General features: G+C 33.9%; 1 protein-coding gene across 6 annotated transcripts in view; it reads left to right on the forward strand.

Moving 5' to 3' along the window:
* The window catches only part of ATRX (ATRX chromatin remodeler), a 300,408-nt gene that overhangs the window by 242,777 nt on the left and 37,607 nt on the right, over nucleotides 1-20,024 (forward strand). For all 6 annotated transcript variants that reach the window (XM_028101410.2, XM_088028724.1, XM_088028725.1 and 3 more), the window contains 2 exons: nucleotides 4,332-4,440; nucleotides 18,938-19,115. In XM_028101410.2, coding sequence (XP_027957211.1) covers nucleotides 4,332-4,440; nucleotides 18,938-19,115 — 287 coding nt within the window. The remainder of the gene's footprint in view (nucleotides 1-4,331; nucleotides 4,441-18,937; nucleotides 19,116-20,024) is intronic.

Raw genomic sequence — 20,024 nt, forward strand, 5'->3', positions numbered from 1 at the left:
TGGACCATGGGTAGTTCTATTCTAATTTTTTGAGGAACCTCCATAGTGGCTGCACCAATTTTACATTCCCACCAACAGTGTATAAAGTTTCCCTTTTTTCATCATTCTTGCTGACACTTGTTATTTTTTGTCTTTTTGATAATAGCTAATCTGAGCGGTGTGGAGTGATACCTTATTGTGGTTTTAATTTGCACTTTGCTGATGACTAGTGATGTTGTGTATCTTTTCATGTGCCTGTTGGCCATCTTTATGTCGTCTTTGAAAAAATGTCTACTCAAGTCTTCTGCCCATTTTTAAATCATTTTGTTTGGGTTTTTTGATATTAAGTTGTGTAAGTTCTTTATATGTTTTGGAATTGAACCCCTTATTGGGTTTATAATTTGCAAATATCTTCTCCCATTCAGTAGATTGCCATTTTGTTTTGTTGAAGGTTTTCTTCACTGCAAAAACTTTCTAATTTGATATAATCCCATTTGTTTATTTTAGTTTTCGTTGCCCTTGCTTGAGAAGACTGGTCCAAAAAAAAATATTGCTAAAATGGATGTCAGTGAGCTTTACTGCCTATGTTTTCTTCTGGGAGTTTTATTTTCAGGTCTTACATTCAAGTCTTTAAACCATTTTGAATTTATTTTTGTATATGGTGTAAGACAGTGGTCCAGTTTCATTCTTTTGCATGTAGCTGTCTAGTTTTCCCTATACCATTTGTTGAAGAGGCTTCTTACCCCCCATTGCATATTCTTGCCTCCTTTGGCATAGATTAATTTACCATATATGGATGGGTTTATTTATGGGCTCTCTATCTTATTCCATTGTTTTATGTATCTGCTTTTGCTCTAGTACCATACTGTTTTGATGACTATATCTTTGTAGTATAGTTTGAGACCAGGGAGCATGATACCTCCAGCTTTATTCTTCTTTCTCAAGATTGCTTTGACTATTTGGCATATTTTGTGGTTCTATACAAATTTTAGGATTCTTTGTTCTAGTTCTGTGAAAAAATGTATTGTGATCTCTTCTTTTTTTGTCTGATGGTACCTGGAATACTCTTGGAATATAGTGCTATTGTTTTTAATTTTAATTTTCTAATCCTGTTAATAATATTGGTAATATTTTCTCTTATTGTACTCATTTTAAATATAATAATTTTTTAGGAAATAAAACCCTAATAACCTCCTGTGCAAGCTATAGGCAGGTGGTATCTTTATTTTTAGACAGGTGCATTGGTTCCTTAGGTCACTGTAGTAATTGAAAAGGAACATTTGCTCTTTATTTGATACCATACCATATACTATGCGATTGGTTTACTAAGACATTTACCTAGTAAAAAAGAGTAGAATTCCTTTTTTTCCCCAAGCAAAATCTTACATGGAATATTAGTACATTGGGCCTGGGTTGCTAAAGAAGTGAAGAGATCTCTCCTCCTTCCCTAACTGGGGTTAAGAGTCACCACTAAGTCACTGCCTCATTAGCACACCTCAGATTAGCTGTTCACAGAACCCATAAAGTATTCCAGGGTTCATTTCATTTTGTAAGTATAGGGTACTTACCACGTGCAAGGCACAATTTAGATGCTAAGGATAAAGAAGCTAACAAAAAAAACATGTCCCTAACCTCCTAGAGGCTACATTTTTGTTAGGGAAGACCAATACGAAACAAACAGGAAATGTATAGTTTAAAAATGCAATGGAGAAATAATGAAATATTTTAAAGGCGATAGGCAGTTTTGGGGGACAATATGTAAATTGATCAGGCAAGGCTTTAGTGATGTCCCTCACAGAACTGGACATGTAGTAGGTCCATAGTAAATGTTTGCTGAACTGGCAGGGTAATACATTGCTCTTACCTGGATATTCTTTAGTTATTTTCCATAGAGAATCGTGCTCTGGTGATGCATTTTTTATGTGCCCATTACGTTTAAGTGCTAGGTATACACTGGCACTTTTTAATCTTTTATCACTACCCTTTGTTTCTAAGGCCCCTCCTTATTGATATGTCTTTAACATGTATATGGGTAGTGTATATATGTATGCCTTGATTTGAGTATGGTTAAGTATAATGTTGGCTTCAATGGATTTTTCTGTTATCTATTATTAGTTTTATTAGTTCAATTCTGTGTTCTGGCAGTGCTTCATTATCTGAAAGACAAAGTACCAGAAAAGTTATATCAATTTATTCTACTATCATGAATAAATGGAAAATGCCTATTTTACTATATACCTGTAGTACTATAATTACATTTTCCCTATCTTTAATGGGTAAAAACAATTGTCATTGTTTTAATTTGTACTTTTTTGACCACTGGCAAGATTGAATGTTTTTCCATATGGTTGTTAGTTTATATTTAATTTAATAAATTATCTTCAACAAACATTTGTCTTAACTATTAATCAGTTCAGTTTGTCTTTTGTATCACTACTACTACTACTGCTGCTGCTGTGTACTTGACACTGAACTAGGTTCAAGGGTATTACAGGAAATCATGTTATAGAGATGATCACATATAAATGTGCCCTAGTAGAGACAGATACAATTTGATGTGAGATCTTGGGTGATACTCAGTGAGCTTAATTACTGTGTGACAGGCACTGTTCTAAGGGTTTTTTTTTTTCTTATATCAGCTCATTTAAAAAACAGTAACCCTATACAATAGGTGCTCAGCCAGCTCCATTTTTAAAGATAAACACATTTTACATTTTCTAAATGAAAATGCTAATAAATGGTGAACCTGTGATTTTTTAAAAAATCTATAATTTTGGTGACTAACCTGTGCTGACTTTATTACTTTTTAAGTGTTGGATTCACAGAAGTAGTAGTACAGATTATTCATTTGTATTATCAGAGAAAGGTGAGTATGTTGAAATACTTTAAAAGTATTAACACCATGTTTATTTATGATTAGCATATTAACTTTAATAATTACCCCGTTAGGTGAACAATTAATGGAAATGTTACTCCAGCCTCTTTTTTGTCGAACCATCTGTCTCAAATTCTTTTTTCCTTAGCTCTTATGCCTTTTTTTCCCAATTGAAAGAAATAAAAATCACAAATAAATAAATAGACTTTCTTACCAATTGCCAAATTTTCAGCAAGGAAATTACAAGTTTTCAGTATAAGTAAAAATATGGGTAAGTAATAAACATGTTGAAAAGCACCTTTTAAACTAAGTACTAAATTTAAATAAAAAGTTTGCTGAAAGATCTAAATCTCAGTTTTGTCAACTTCTTGTTTTTATGTTAAGATTCTAGGATGTGACTCTGGAGGGGAAATAGTAGTATTATGTTTACAATTAAAAGAACTGGAATGGAAATTATGTATAATAAAATATAAAAATATCATAAGTACTTAATTTGGTATTTTAGTTTTAATGTAAGTCTTGGGTAAATATTCACCTCACTGTCCAAAAGTTGATCAGTATCAACTTGTTAATAAGGGAGGAAACCTGGCCATTTACAGATTTAATTACAGGCAAGCTTCATGAACATGATGCAGTTTAACCATATTCTTTTTACAGTTTTAAAGGTTTCTAATCAAGGAAATCTTTTAAGAAATTCACATGCAGATGAAACACTTTTTTTTTCTTGTTATTTGTGGATTCCACATTTGTGAATTTGCCTTTCTGCAAAATTTATTTGTAACTCCAAAATCAATACTTGCGGTACTTCAGCAGTTATTCGCCAACACGTGCTGAGTGGCAAAAAAACTCGAGTTGCCTGAGAAACACACTTCCAGTCAAGGTGGGACAAGATGATACCTTCCTTCTTTCTTGTTTCAGTTCTGATCCGGTAAATAAGCTTCTGTTCCACAGCCTATTTAGTGTTATGGTCTTCACATTTTTGAGCTTTTTGGTGGCAATCTTTCGGTTTAAGTGGCCTTCAGGCTGGTATTTAAGTGTTGTCCAGTTTCCTACGTACCAGGAGGCTGCGATGCACCTTACAGAGAACAGCAGCGGACAGGCTGGGTTCAGGCATGACTTAGAGCACTGCTAGCCATGAGTTCAATGTGAACAAATCAACAACATATCAGTGCAAGTTGTCTCGTGGTGGCACCTCTGCGGTGCGGGCTCAGACCTTCTCTATGCGTGGCTCCCAGTGATGAAATACTTTTTTAAAGTACCTTTGCTATTCAATATCTATTGGAAATAAATCTGTGGTGAATTTATTTGTTAATATAGTGAGTTACACCTTGACTAAAAAAATTTGTATTTTATATTTTACTATGCAAATAAAATATATATAACCAGATTTTAAATGGTGAGCAGGGAAGAAAATCTGTTATTACTAGCAGAACAATATATATCAAATCTCTCTTTTCTTTTTTTGTTAAATTTTCAGGTGAAGGGAAGTGGCTGCGGAACATTGACTATTACCGTTTAGATGGTTCTACTACTGCACAGTCAAGGAAAAAATGGGCTGAAGAATTTAATGATGAAACTAATGTGAGGTAGGAAACATTTTTTGTTTGCACAGAGAGTTTTTAAAAAATAATTTTAAATCTGGGACGTCTGGGTGGTTCAGTCAGTTAAGTGGCCAGCTCTTGATTTCAACTCAGGACACGATCTCAGGGGCCTAGGATCAAGTCCCGCATTGGCCTCCCCACTCAGCAGGGAGTCTGCTTGTCTTCCTCTCCTTCTGTCCCTCCCCCTGCCTGCTTGCTTGCTCTCTCTCTCAAATAAATAAATCTTAAAAAAAAAAGCACTGTGAATGTTGTGTACAGGTTTAGTGTAGACCTACAATTTCATTTCTCTAGTATAAATGCCCAGGAGTATGATAGCTAGGTTGCATGGTAAGTGCCTGGTTTTTTAATAAACTGCCAAGTTGTTTTCCAGAGTGGCTGTACTTTTTTACAATGCCACCAGTAAAGTGCGAAAGATCAAGTTTTTCTGCATCCTCACCAGGATTTGGTGTTACCACTGTTTTTTATTTTGGCTGTTCTGATGGGTGTGTAGTGGTAACTCATTGTGTCTTAAATTTGCATTTCCCTGATGGCTGGTTTTGTTGAGCAGTCTTTTCATATGTTTATCTGCTATCTGTATATCCTCTTTAGTGAAATGTTTGAGTCTTTTGCCTGCCCATTTTGTTAAGTTTTGGAAATTCTTTATGTGATTTAGATATGAGTCATTTGTCAGGTATGTGGTTTGCCAGTGTTTTCTGCCAGTCTACAACATGTCTTTTCATCCCCTTCACAAGGTTGTTCACAGAGCAAAAGTTTTTAGTTTTGATCAAGTCTAGTTTGTTAATTTTATATATTATGTTTTTGGTGTCAAGTCTGTGAATTCTTCCACAAGCACTAGTTCATGCAGATTTTCTCTTTTGCTCTAGTTTTATAGTTTTACATGTTACAATTTATATTTTATATTTGTCTGAGGTGCGTTTTGAGGTAATTTTTCTATAAATTGTGAGACTTGGGTCAAGTTCACTTTTTTCTTTTTCTCGTGTTTTGCCTACAGATATCCATTTGCTCTAGCATCATTTGTTAAAAAAGCCATCCTTCCTCCACCAAATTGCTTTTGCACTTCTGTGAAAAATCAGTCTATTTCTTGGTTCACTGTTCTGTTCCATTGGTCTCTATGTCTGTCCTTTTGTCATTGCCACATAGTCTTGAATATTGTAGCTGTTAGAGTCAGCTTTAATGACAGGTTGAGTGATAATCTCCTACTTTATTCTACTTTTTCCAAATTGTTTTAGCTAGTCTAATATCTTTCCCTTCATATATAAATTTTAGAATCTTCATATATCTACAACTGTCTTGCAAGGCTTGTAATAGTAATTGCATTAAATGTCTTACTATTTGGGGAGAACTCATAGTTTTACTATATTGAGCCTCCTGTGAACATTTTTTTTCTATTTATATGAATCTTTTATTTCTTTCATCAGTGTTGATAGTTTTCAACAATAAGTCCTGTATTTGTTTTGTTAGGTTTACACCTAGATATTTTATTTTTCTGAATGACTGTATATGATATAATTTTGGTTTTTGCATGTTCATTGCTAGTATGAAGAGATGCAATGACTTTTGTTTTGATCTTGTTACCTGTGATCTTGCTGAACTCACTTACTTGTTCTAGGAGTTTGTTTAATAGATTCTCTGAGATTTTCTACTAGACCATTATGTCATCTGCAAGTAAGGATAGTTTTACTATTTCTACCTTTCTGATCTGTATGCTGTTTCCTTTTCTTTCCATATCGTACTGGCTACAACTTCAGTAATATGTTAAATAGCAATGATGAGAGTGAACATTCTTGCATACTTCTTGATATTAAGAGCATTCAATGTTGATTAACTATACTGTTAGCTGTATAATTTTTTAGGTATTCTTTATAAATTTGAGGAAGTTCCCTTCTGTTCTAGTTTGCGGAGAGTTTTTATTTGAATGGGTATTTAATTTTGTCAGATGCTTTTCCTGTCTCATTTAATTTTAGTAAGTTTTCTTCTTTAGCCTGTTACATGCTATATTACGTAGATTGATTTTCAAATATTGAACCAGCCTTGCATCCCTGGAATAAACCCCATTTGGTCATGGTGTATAATTCTTTTTGTATATTAAGGGTTTTATTTGCTAATACTTTGTTGAGGGGTATTTATGGGATATTGGTCTGTATCCATTTTTTTTTTTGTATCGTCTTTATCTGATTTTGGTATCAGGATAGTATTGACCTCATAAAATGAGTTGAAGTGTTCTTGTATTTTCTGAAAGAGATGTAGAATTTGTTTTGATTTAATCTTAAATTTTTGGTAGAATTTTCCAGTGACTTTCTATCTTTGAATATTTTTGGAGAATTTTTAAATCACTAATTCAATTTCCTTAATAGTTATGGGATCATTCAAATTATTTCTTATTGAATGAGTTGTGGTAGTTTTTGCTTTTTGAGGAATTGGTTCATTTCAGCTAAATTTCAAATTTATGTATAGAATTGTTCATAGCATTTTCTTATTATTGTTTTGATATCAGGTTCTATAGTGATAGCCTTTCTTTCATTGATGCGATTGGTAATTTTTGTATTTGCTTGTTTGACAAAATTTTGCCAGAGGTTTGTCAATTTTATTGGGTTTTCAAAGAACCAGTGTTTTATCTTCTCTATTTTTTTTTCTATTTTTCAGTTTCATCTTGCTTTGACTTTATTTTGCTCATTTTTTCTTGACTTTCTTGAGGTAGAACGTTGGATTACTAATTTAAGACTTTTCCTTTTTTCTAATGTAAGTATTCAGTGCTGTAAATTTCCCTCTCACCACTGCTTTAGCTGGGTCATATAAATTTTGACATGTTGTATTTTCATTTCCATTCAATTTAGTGTTATTTTTTTTCCTTGGAGACTTCCTTTTTGACTCATGGCTAGAAAGTATGTTGTTTAATTTCCAAATATTTAGAGATTTGCATTATTTTGCTGTTATTATAGTTTGATTCAGTTCTGTGCAGAGAACATGTTCTGTATGATTTCAGTTCCTTTAAATTTGTTATGTTTTGTTATCTGGCTGAAGATATGGTCTATCTTGGTGTATTTTATATTAGCCCTTGAAAGGAATGTGTATTTTGCTGTTGTTGGGTATTGTGTTCTATAAATGTAGATCATTATCTTCTTTGATGGGGTTATGTTCTTTGCTGATTTTTGTCTAGTTGGGTTATCGATTTTTGAGAGAGGAGGGTTGAAGCCTCCAACTATAATTGTGTATTTGTCTGTTTCTCCTTTCAGTTCTGCTGCTTACATTTTCAGGTTTGTTGTTTGGTGTATACACATTTAGGGTTGCTGTGTCCCTCTCTATCCCTTGTTGTTTTTCTTTGCTCTGAAACCTACCTTATCTCTTACTCATATAGCCACTCCTACTTTATTTTGATTGTCGTTTATATGGTATATCCTTTTTCATCCTTTTACTTTCAACCCACCTATTTCATTATATTTGAAGTGAGCTTCTTATAGACAACATATGGTTGGGTCATGTTTTTTTACCCATTCTGTTGGTCTCTTTTAAATGGTGTATACAGACCATTTAAATTTTTTAATTGAAGTATAATTGACATATAACATTATGTTAATTTCAGGTGTACAACTATTTACATTTAATATAGGGCTTCAGGCTGCCATTTTTTGTTCAATTTGTTCTCTTTCTTTTATTTTGATTTCTTATTCTACCCTTCCTGTGGGTTACTTTATTAATCTATAGTATTTTTTAGTGTATCTTTCTATAACTTTCATAGTGGTTGCTGTAAGTATTACATTACATGGACATAATTTATCATAGTTAACTAATGTCATCATTTTACCATTTTAATTGACGTGTAGAAACCTTATGCTCTTACATCCCTTTCTCTTCCCCACATTTTTTCTCTACATAAATGGATTACCAGACAGTGTAATAATTTTTCTTCAATTATTAAACACAATTTAGAAAAATTAGAAGGAAAATTTTCTTTATTCACTCATTTTTTTGGTACTTTTTATTGTTTCTTCCAAATGTTTCAGTATTTCTTTTATCGTTTCTGTTCTTTTTTAGAGAAATTCCTTTAGTCATTCTTTTGGGGCAGGTCTGCTGGCAACAAATTTGCTGAGTACCTTCATATGAGAATTTCTTGATTTCCCCTTCATTTTTTTTTAAGATTTTATTTATTTATTTGAGAGAGAGAATGAGAGAGAGAGAGAACATGAGAGGGGGAGGGTCAGAGGGAGAAGCAGACTCCCCACCGAGCAGGGAGCCCAATGTGGGACTCGATCCCGGGACTCCAGGATCATGACCTGAGCCGAAGGCAGTTGCTTAACCAACTGAGCCACCCAGGCGCCCTCCCCTTCATTTTTGAAGAGTATTTTAGATGGGTATAGAATTATGGGTTGGCAGTTCTCTTCTTTCAGCACTTGAAAAATGTACCATTTTCTTCAGGATTTCATAATTTCTTATGAAAAACCTGCTGTTACTACTGAGTTTGACTTTTTGAATTTCACATATAAGTGATACCATGCAGTATTTGTCTTTCTCACTTAGCATAATGTGCTCAAGGTACATTCATGTTGCCACATATGGCAGGATGTCCTTTTTTCTCATGGCTGAATACTATCCCATTGTATATATATACCACATCTTTTTTATCCATTCATCTGTTCATGGGCCCTTGGGTTGTTTTCATATCTTGGCTCTTGTAGATAATGCTGTAGTAAACATGGGAGTGCATATATCTCTTTGACATCTTACTTTCATTTCTTTTGTATATATATCCAGAAATGGAATTGCTGGCTTATATGGTAGATCTGTTTTTAATATTTTGAGGAAACTCCATATTGTTTTTTCATAGTGGCTAAACCAATAAGTGAATGTAGACTACAATATTTTATTATAATCATTAAACTTCCTAAGAGACTAGAAATTATTCCAACCAGTAAAAAGAAATGATAATTATTTAACATGATGGAGGTGCTAATTTTTGCTACAGTGGCAGTCATATTACAATATATAAATGTATCAAACTAATGTTATATACCTTAATTTTATATAATATTTTGTTAAATATATTTTAATTTTTAAAAAACCTTCTGTTTTTCAGATCATTTTTCTTTCCTGTCAGTAGGTCCCGTTTCTTGCTTCTTTCAAGATTTTTTTATCTTAGTTTCAGAAGTTTGACTATGGTGTGTCTTGGCATTAATTTCTTTGGGTTTTCCCTGTTTGTGGTTCATTCAACTTCTTGAATCTGTAAGTTTGTGTTTCTTGCTAAATTTTGGTAATTTTTCAGCCATTATTTCTTTCAAATACTATTATAACCCCTTCTTTTTTTTTCTCCTCTCCTTTTAAGACTCCCAAAGACAAGAATGTTAGATCTTTTTTTGTATTCCTATAGGTCCCTGAGCCTATGTTTGGTTTTTCTGGCTTTTTAAAATTTGATTTCTACCTGTTGTTTAGATTGGGTCATTTCTATTGGTCTGTTTTCAAAGTTCCTGAATCTCCATTCTTTACATTCTACTGTTTAACAGTCCATCTATTGAGTTTTTTATTGTATTTTTCACTTCTGAAGTTTCTGTTTGGTTCTTCTTTATGTCTTGTATTTCTCTGCCGAGGCTTTCTATTTTTTTTCCGTTTGTCTTAGGTGTGTTAATAATTGCTTAAGGAAGCATTTTTATAAATGTAGCTACTTTTTCAATCCTTGTCAGACAATTCTAACATTTATGTCATCTCAGTGTTGGTGTCTGCTGATTGTCTTTTCTCAATGAAGTTGAGATTTTACTGGTTCTTATTATGACAGAGATCTATTTTAACTAAAATGTTGAGACTGTGGATCTTACTTAAATCTTCTGTCATAGCAGGCCTCTTTTGACACACGTTCTGATGTGCCCCACCTCATTTACTGTCAGTTGAGAGTGGGAGTTCAGTCTACCCAGTAGGCTTCTGCTGATCCTGTCCTGGCTGGGAGGATTAGGATCGCCTGTTTACAACCTCTCCCCCATTGGCGTCCACTGACACTACAGGGGTAACTCATTACTGTTTGGGTTGTGGTATAATTCCTGACTCTCCACTGGACCTCCTTGGATACTACCCTAATAGGGAGGGAGAGGGTTTTTCTTATAATTGCTGGATGAAGATGGATGTCTGGGTTCCCTACATGGTCTTTACTGACACTGCTGGGTTGTGGGGAGGACTGTGTTAACTCAGACTTCTCTGATACCACTCTGGCAATGCCTTGTTACAACTAGGTGAGGGTAGCAGTCTGAACTCCCCACTTAGCCTTTAGTGACAAGGGTGGAGGTGCTCCACTCAGCGTGGAGCCTGTTTGTCCCTCTCCCTTTGCTCCTCCCCCTGCTCTCTCTCTCTCAAATAAATAAATAAATAAATCTTTTTTAAAAAAAATGAAAATGCAAGCCACAAAGTAGGAGAATCTATTTTCTCATTTTCCAAAATAATATGGAAAAACACAAAGACAATAAATGTTATTCATTTCAATAGCCCAGATGTAATTATGGTTAGAGTTTCTATGCTTATACAGACATACCTTTTTTTTTTTTTTGGTTTATGGGTTTGTTTTCATTTTTTTATTGAAGTATAATTAACATACAGTGTTAGATTAGTTTCAGGTATAGAATATAATTCAGTAATTGTATGCATTAGTCATTGCTCATCAAAATAAGCATACTCTTGATCCCCTTTATCTATTTCACCCCTCCCCCACCCACTTTCCCTTTGGCAACCATCAGTTTGTTCTCTGTATTTAAGAGTCTGGTTTTTTTGTTTGTCTCTTTTTTGTTTGTTCATTTTTTTTCTTCAATTCCACACGAGTGAAATCATACGGTATTTGTCTTTCTCTGTCTGACTTATTTCACTTAGCAGTAAACTCTCTAGGTCCATCCATGTTGTCTGAAGTGGCATGGTCTTTTTCTTTTTATGGCTGAGTAATATTCCATTGTGTATATATGTATTTGTGTAATATACACACACAAACACACACACCACATCTTCTTTATCCATTCATTTATCAGTGGACATGTGCGTTGCTTTCGTGTCTTGGCTATTGTAAATAATGCTGCTGTAAATAAACATAGGGGTGCATATATCTTTTTGCAGTAGTGTTTTCATTTTCTTTGGGTAAATACCCAGTAGTGGAATTACTGGATTGTATGGTAATCCTATGTTTAATTTTTTGAGGAGCCTCCATACTGTTTTCCACAGTGGCTGTACCAGTTTTCATCCCCACCAACAATGCATGAGGGTTCTTTTTTCTCTACATCCTCACTAACACTTGTTTTTTTTTTTGTTTTTCATTTTAGCCATTCTGACAGGTGTGAGATGATATCTCATTGTGGTTTTGATTTGCATTTCCCTGATGGTTAATGATGTTGAGCATCTTTTCATGTGTCTGTTGGTCATCTGTATGTCTTATTTGGAAAAATGTCTATTCAAATCCCCTGCCCATTTGTTAATAGAATTATTTGGGTTTTTTGGTGTTGAGTTGTATAAGTTCTTTATATATTTTGGATATTAACCCCTTATTGGATATGTCATTTGCAAATATCTAGGAGAAGCTGTTCTCAATACATAGATTCAGAAAGGACTTTTACCCAGAAAATACAAAGAATTCTTAAAAATAAATAGGAGAAACCAGACAGTTCCATAGAAAGATGAGAAAAGAACTTCAAAAGAGCTTTACAAAAGACGGTATGCATATGGCCAATAAACATACGGAAAGGTGCTCACCTTTTTAAACATCAGAGAAATGCAAGTTAAAAACATTTTTGACAAAGGTGCAAAAGTGTTTCAGTGAAGGGAGGATAGTCTCTTCAACAAATGGAATTCAAACAATTGGCTATTTGTAGACTGAAACGAACCTTGACCTAACCCTCACCCCTGTTCAAAAATTGAGTAAAAATGGGTCATAAATCTGAATGTGAGACATTATACTAGTTAAGAAAGCATAGAAGAAAGTCTTCAGGAGCTAATGTAGGCAAAGAGTTTTTAGTCATGACACCAAAGGGATATAATCCATTAAAGAAAAAAGTCAGTAATTGTATAATCAAAATTAAAAACTTTTGTCTATGAACAACCCTGTTAAGAAAAGGAAAAGACAAACTACAGACTTGGAGAAAATATTTGCAAATAGCATATCTAATAAAGGACTCATTCAGAATATATAAAAATTCTTTAAATGTAACAGTAAGAAAACAAATAACAATTTTCAGTTAGAAAATGGACCAAGGACTTAAACTGACATTTCATTTAAGAGGATCTATGCATCTTATTTGCCAATAAGCACTTGAAAAGATGTTCATCACTAGCCAATAGGGAAATATAAACTGAAACCACAACAGGATAGAACTTGATGTCTATTAGAATGGCTAAAATGAAAAATAGTGACACTACCAAATGCTGGTAAGGATGCAGAGAAACTGGATCTCTCCCACAGTGCTGGTGAGAATGTAAAATGGCACAGCCACTCTTCTTGTAGAACAACTTGCAGGTTTCTTGTTTTTTTTTTTTTTTTTTAATGAAACAAACATATTCTTACCATACAACCCTGCAGTCACACTTTTGAAAATTTATGCCAGAGAAATGAAAACTTATTTTCACATAGAAACCTATACACAGGTGTTCGCAAGAACTTTATTTGTAATAGTCAAAAACTGGAAATAACCCAAGTGTCTTATAACATGTGAATGGATAAACAAATTATATTATATCTATATATTGGAATAGTGCTCAGCAATAAAAAGGAATGAACTATTGATACTGATCCATAGAACTTGGATGAATCTCAAGGGCATTATGCTGAATGAAAAATGCCACTTTTGAAAGGTTACATACTATATAATTCCTTTCATATGGCATTCTTAATGTGACAAAATTATAGTGATGGAGAACAGATAAGTGGTTGCCAGAGATTAGGGTTGGTGGGGGGAAGGTGTGAATACTAGGGGATAACACAAAAGAGGTTTTTTTGTGGTGATGGAACAGTTTTGTGCCCTGCTTGTGGTAATGGTTGCATGAGTCTACAAACATGATAAATTTCATAGAGCTATACACCAAACAGAAAAGCATTTATAAAAACTGTTGAAATCAAATAAGCCTGAGTTCATAGTATTGTACCAACATCAGTTTCCTGGTTTTGATAATGTACTCTAGTTATGTAAGTTAGTGCCATTAGGGAGAGCTGGATGAAGGGTACATGGGAACTCTATACTACTGTTACAAATTCTTGTGAACCTTAAGCTAATTTTTTTTTTATTTGAGAGAGAGAATGAGATAGCATGAGAGGGGGGAGGGTCAGAGGGAGAAGCAGACTCCCCGCCGAGCAGGGAGCCCGATGCGGGACTCGATCCCGGGACTCCAGGATCATGACCTGAGCCGAAGGCAGTCGCTTAACCAACTGAGCCACCCAGGCGCCCTAAGCTAATTTTTTTAAAGGTTACAATAATGACAGGTAATACCATGAGTTATCTCAAGGATCTAGAACAGTTGGAACTCTCACACACTGCTGGTGGGAAGGTAAATTGGAATGACCACTTTGGGGAACTATTTGTTCAGCTTTAACAGTGCTATATACATACCCTCTGACCCAGCAGTTCTATTCTTGGGTATATACCTAACAGAAATGCTTACATGTCTTTACCAAAACACATACCCAAAAGTTTTATAGCAGCATTATTCAAATAGTTCATATTTTAATTGTGTTTGAGTGTATATTTTAATAGTATTAGGAAAATCTAAAAATATCCTGATTAGCTTATCTCAGTATGGATTACATATTCTGTACTGAATAATATTAAAGGTTAAATAGTTAATAAAATAATTCTTAATACTCATTTACTTGACTTTGTTTCTTTATTTTTATAAAATAATTCTTAATACTCATTTACTTGACTTTGTTTCTTTATTTTTCTTTTGGGCACAAAATTAAACAGTTTTGTTTCCCACTTTATGTGCTTTTAAAAACCAGAATATGTCATTGATCACATCAATACCGTGTAAATCAATACCTCCATTATTGTAAATTAGACTGCATATGTTTTATGTTTTTTGTCTCATAGTTGTACTCGTTTAGTGCAGTGAATGGGTATTTTTTCATCTTTTGTATTAGCAGTCTAGTTCAGTACTTGGAATGCATAGCAGTTTGATAAACATGCTTATTAGGCCCATTCAACTCTTCATTACTGGACAGATACCAAAGAATTTTGAAGTTCTCTGCAAGGTTGCCTGTTGTGTGTGTGTGTGTGTGTGTGTGTGTGTGTGTGTGTGTGTGTGTGTGGTTAACCTACATAGTTAATGCCATTCTATATGCTTGATCCTTTCACTGGTGTGGAATAGATGTAAATAACTGGAATAATTTTGGAGCCCCAGCTGTCCATAATCCCTTAAATATGTCTACTAATTAAACAAAGCACAGTTTGTTCTCTGTAGTATTACAGAGAAATAAAAAGAAGAAAATAAGTATCATAATTCCATTGACCAAAAAGAACTGTTAACACTGTATGTATGTATATGTTTTGGTTTTTAGTGCAGTTGCAGTTATACTTAATAATGTTCTATATCCTGCTTTTTTCACATAATATTATAGGTTTTTATTGGTAATGTAACTCATTGAATAGGCAGAGTGTAATCTAGTCCTCTGTGTTGTACATATTCTTTTATTTTCAACCTTATGATCTTATCAATAACAGTGTGAATGAATATATTTTCTTGCATTTCTGCTAATTTCTATAGCCTATATTCTTAGATATGTGGTAGCTCCAAATCAATATAAAACATGAATTTAGTACCTGTTTTTATTTTCTACAGGATTTTTCTTAATTGTAAGCTCTTTCCTATTATTTAAATTTTGAGCTTCTTTGCATTTTAGTTTATAATACTATATATGGAATCAGTATGGTATTTTAGTTAATTTATTTCCCTTCATGAAATTACAGAAAATAAGGCTTGGTGTATAAAGGTATTTTATAGACAATTTTGAGAGTTTACTATATTCCAGGGATTTTCTCACTCTTAAATTGGCCAACAGTAAACAAATTATATAGTCATCCAGTGGAATATGATTTAGCTACCAAGCATGATGTTTACGAAGAAATTTGAGGAAATGCTCATAATATAGACTATATACACAGATATCATATCTATGGAAAACCAAAAATATATACGCTTAGAAAAAGAAACCTTAGGAAATACACCATAATTTGAAAGGAAATTGTTTCTGGGGAATGGAACTGAGTAGTTTTTTTTCTTTAAATTTGTTTATATATTCAAAAAATGTTACATAAAATCTTTCTAAATTAGTTTTATTTATATCGAAGTAATATATTTACATATTTTTTAAAAACGGTTCTATAAGGCTTGAGATCAAAACCAGTCCCTTGGGCGCCTGGGTGGCTCAGTTGGTTAAGCGACTGCCTTCGGCTCAGGTCATGATCCTGGAGTCCCTGGATTGAGTCCCGCATCGGGCTCCCTGCTCAGCAGGGAGTCTGCTTCTCCCTCTGACCCTCCCCCCCTCATGTGCTCTCTCTCTCATTCTCTCTCTCTCAAATAAATAAATAAAATCTTTAAAAAAAAAAAAAAACAGTCCCTTGACCAACCCCTTCCTATACATGATACCTGACTTGCTCCAGGTAACAGATTTCAACTCTTGGCAATTCTTCTGGTATTTACTTTCTAAAATCTAAGGTGGGAATTTACCTACATGCACACACACACTTTTCCTAATATATTTCCCCAACATGTTTTTGTAGTATTTGCCTAACTCAATTTGGAGTGTTTGCTTTATTGTGACTGTGTAAATATTCACACATAAACCATTTACAATACTGTGATTACTTTTCCCTTTTTTATGCACATGGTTCATTTTTGTTCAATTAATGGTTTCTTTTTTAACATTTGCTTAGTTTTCTATGAACCTGTCAACTAATTCATTCCCAAATTCTCAGAAATACAAATTCTTGTGTTAAAAGACAGCATGTAATCTATCAGTTTCTTTCTTTTTTTAATTTATTTTTTAGGTTTTTATTTAAATTCTGAATGGAGCACTGGGTGTTATACACAAACAATGAATCAATGAACACTACATCAAAAACTAATGATGTAATGTATGGTGATTAATATAACATAATAAAATAAAATAAATTCTGTTAACATATAGTGTAATTTTGGTTTCAAGAGTAGAAATTAGTAATTCATCACTTACATATAACACCCAGTGCTCATCACAAATGCCCTCCTTAATACCCATCACCCATTTAACCCCTCCCCTCCCCATGTCCCCTCCAGCAGCCCTCACTTTGTTTTCTATAGTTAAGAGTCTGTTACAGTTTGCCTCCCTCTCTGTTTTTCATCTTCCCGTGTTCATCTGTTTTGTTTCTTTAGTTCCAAAAATGAGTGAAATCATATGGTATTTGTCTTTCTCTGACTGACTTCTTTCGCTTAGCATAACACTCTAGTTCCATCCATATCATTGCAAATGGTAAGATTTCATTCTTTTTGATGGCTGAATAATATTCCACTGTGTGTGTGTGTGTGTGTGTGTGTGTGTGTGTGTGTGTGTGTGTGTGTGTGTGTGTGTGTGTGTGTGTGTGCGCACCACATCTTTTTTATCCATTCATCAGTCATTGGACATCTGGGCTCTTTCCATATTTTGGCTATTGTGGACATTGCTTTTATAAACATTGGGGTGCATGTGCCCCTTTGAATCAGTATTTTTATATCCTTTGGCTAAATACCTAGTAGTGCAATTGCTGGGTCATAGGGTAGTTCTATTTTTAACTTTTTGAGGAACCCCCCATACTGTTTTCCAGAGTGGCTGCACCAGTTTGCATTCCCACCAGCAGCGTAAGAGGGTTCCCCTTTCTCTACATCCTCCACAACATCTGTCGTTTCCTGTGTTAATTTTAGTCATTCTGACCCGTGTGAGGTAGTATCTCATTGTGGTTTTGATTTATATTTCCCTGATGTTGAGTGATGTTGAGCATCTTTTCATGTGTCTGTTAGCTATTTGTATGTCTTCTTTGGAAAAATGTCTTTTCATGTCTTCTGCCCATTTCTTAACTAGATTATTTGTTTTTTGGGTATTGAGTTTGATAAGTTCTTTATAGATTTTGGATACTAGCCCTTTATTTGATATGTCATTTGCAAATATCTTCTCCCATTCTGTCAGTTGTCTTTTGGTTTTATTGACTGTTTCCTTTGCTGTGCCAAAGCTTTTTATCTTGATGAAGTCCCAGTAGTTCATTTTTGCCCTTGCTTCCCTTGCCTTTGGCAATGTTTCTAGGAAGAAGTTGCTGCAGCTGAGGTCGAAGAGGTTGCTGCCTGTGTTCTCCTTTAGGATTTTGATGGACTCCTTGTCTCACATTTAGGTCTTTCATCCATTTTGAATTTATTTTTGTGTATGGTGGAAGAAAATGGTTCAGTTTCATTCTTCTCCATGTGGCTGTCCAGTTTTCCCAACTCCCATTTGTTAAAGAGACTTTTTTCCACTGGATATTCTTTTCCTGCTTTGTCAAAGATTCGTTGACCATAGAGTTGAGGGTCCATTTCTGGGTTTTCTGTTCTGTCCCATTGATGAATGTGTCTGTTTTTGTGCCAGTAGCATACTGTCTTGATCACTACCGCTTTGTCATATAGCTTGAAGTCTGGAATTCTGATGCCACCAGCTTTACTTTTCTTTTTCAAGAATGCCTTGGCTATTCGGGGTCTTTTGTGGTTCCATACAAATTTTAAGATTGTTTGTTCTAGCTCTGTGGAAAATGCCTGTAGTATTTTGATAAGGATTGCACTAAATGTGTAGATTGCTTTGCATAGTATAGACATTTTAACAGGATTTGTTCTTCCTATCCATGAGTATGGAATGTTTTTCCATTTCTTTGTGTCCTCTTCAGTTTCTTTCATAAGCATTCAATAGTTTTTAGAGTACAGATCTTTTACGTCTTTGGTTAGGTTTATTCCTAGGTATCTTATGGTTTTTGGTCTTTTTTCTTTTTTTTTTTTTTAACACATCCTTCCTGGAGCCCTCTGTCTTCTTGATTCGATTTTAGCTACTTTAGTACCTTGCATCTGTCTAACTTCTCTCCCTATGTTTATTACACTGTATTATAATTGCCTATCACTCACCCCTACTACACTTTTAGGCCCTTGCACACTGTCCTTCATTTTGATGTACTTAGTACTTGCTCATAACAGTACTGAACACAGTATGGACTTTTGCGTTATACATGGATTTTCTACATTTACTGAGAGTCTGTATATACCTTGAATACTTTGTAAACATGTGCTTTCTATATATATCTTTATTCCTAAATCAGATTCTTTCATTTTCCAGCACATATAAATCATCAACCTGACTCCTTAGACATGTCTTGTTTTCTTCAGTAAGTGAGAAATGAATTCTTTGAGCTCCTGATTGTTCAAAAAACTGCCTTAGGATTAAAAAGTCATATCATGATGAAAATATCTATGAAGAACTTATTACTAAAGCATTTATGCATGTTTTTATTTTCAGAGGACGATTATTTATCATTTCCACCAAAGCAGGATCTCTTGGAATTAATCTGGTAGCTGCTAATCGAGTGATTATATTTGATGCTTCTTGGAATCCGTCTTATGACATCCAGAGTATATTCCGAGTTTATCGCTTTGGACAAACTAAACCTGTGTATGTATATAGGTTCTTAGCTCAGGTAGGTTTACAGTTTATATTCTCTTTTTCATAGTGAAAGGTTGGGTGAAATTGATAATGTTTTTGGAGTGCCAAACATATATGCATATAGAGAAGCAAATGAAACTGAAAACTTCAACCCTAAGACTATCATAAAGCAGCAGAAGTCATTTTTGGCCTCTCATGATTTTCTGTTTTGTAGTTCATCCATGTCTATAATGTCAACTTTCTCAGATTGAGATGGATTTGCATGGGTAAACAGATTTAGAATTTTCTTGCTTGTTCAGGAAAGTTAAACATTTATAGTTTTTAGCATACATAGAAAAGCAAATAAGTTAATCTAATTTGCTTATAGATGTAAAGGTCAAATGATCATTGTTTTTAGTCGCTACCAGATACTCTCTTAATTTGAAAAATATGGGGCAATAGGAAGGAAAAATTAACTTATAATGACAAAAAATCATTACAAAGGGTATTTAATACTTTCTAGGAAAAGAATATTAAAGTCATTTCCTTTAAATATAAACTCAGATATTAATAAACCAACTGAAATTTAAGAAAAATGAGTAAAATCAAAGAGGTGGATGCAATATAAGGTAATACAGGTTTATAGAATCAAGTTGCCTTTTTACTGGTACATCTGTTTTGGGAACAGATGGGATTCTCTCCACCTGCCTCCAAATCTGGGCTTCTGAACCAGAGACTGAGTTTTATTGGTAGATCGATCCTTGCTCATTTGATCTTCTTTAGTACTTAATATAATTGGCAAACTGCAGTGTAACCCCTGTCCTGTCATTTAAATTAAAAGCTCTTTTACATTCTGGCTTAAAATGATATATGTGTAATAGTTATGGCATTTTATTTGTTAATTTTCTGTCCTGAAATTATAGAAAGTAAGACTTGATAGAAAGGCTGTTTATAGTGATTATTG

Source organism: Eumetopias jubatus, unplaced genomic scaffold (genome assembly GCF_037043125.1).
Source record: "Eumetopias jubatus isolate StellerSeaLion01/CBP00866 unplaced genomic scaffold, mEumJub1_p1.0 scaffold_11, whole genome shotgun sequence".
NCBI classification, from domain to species: Eukaryota; Metazoa; Chordata; class Mammalia; order Carnivora; family Otariidae; genus Eumetopias; species Eumetopias jubatus.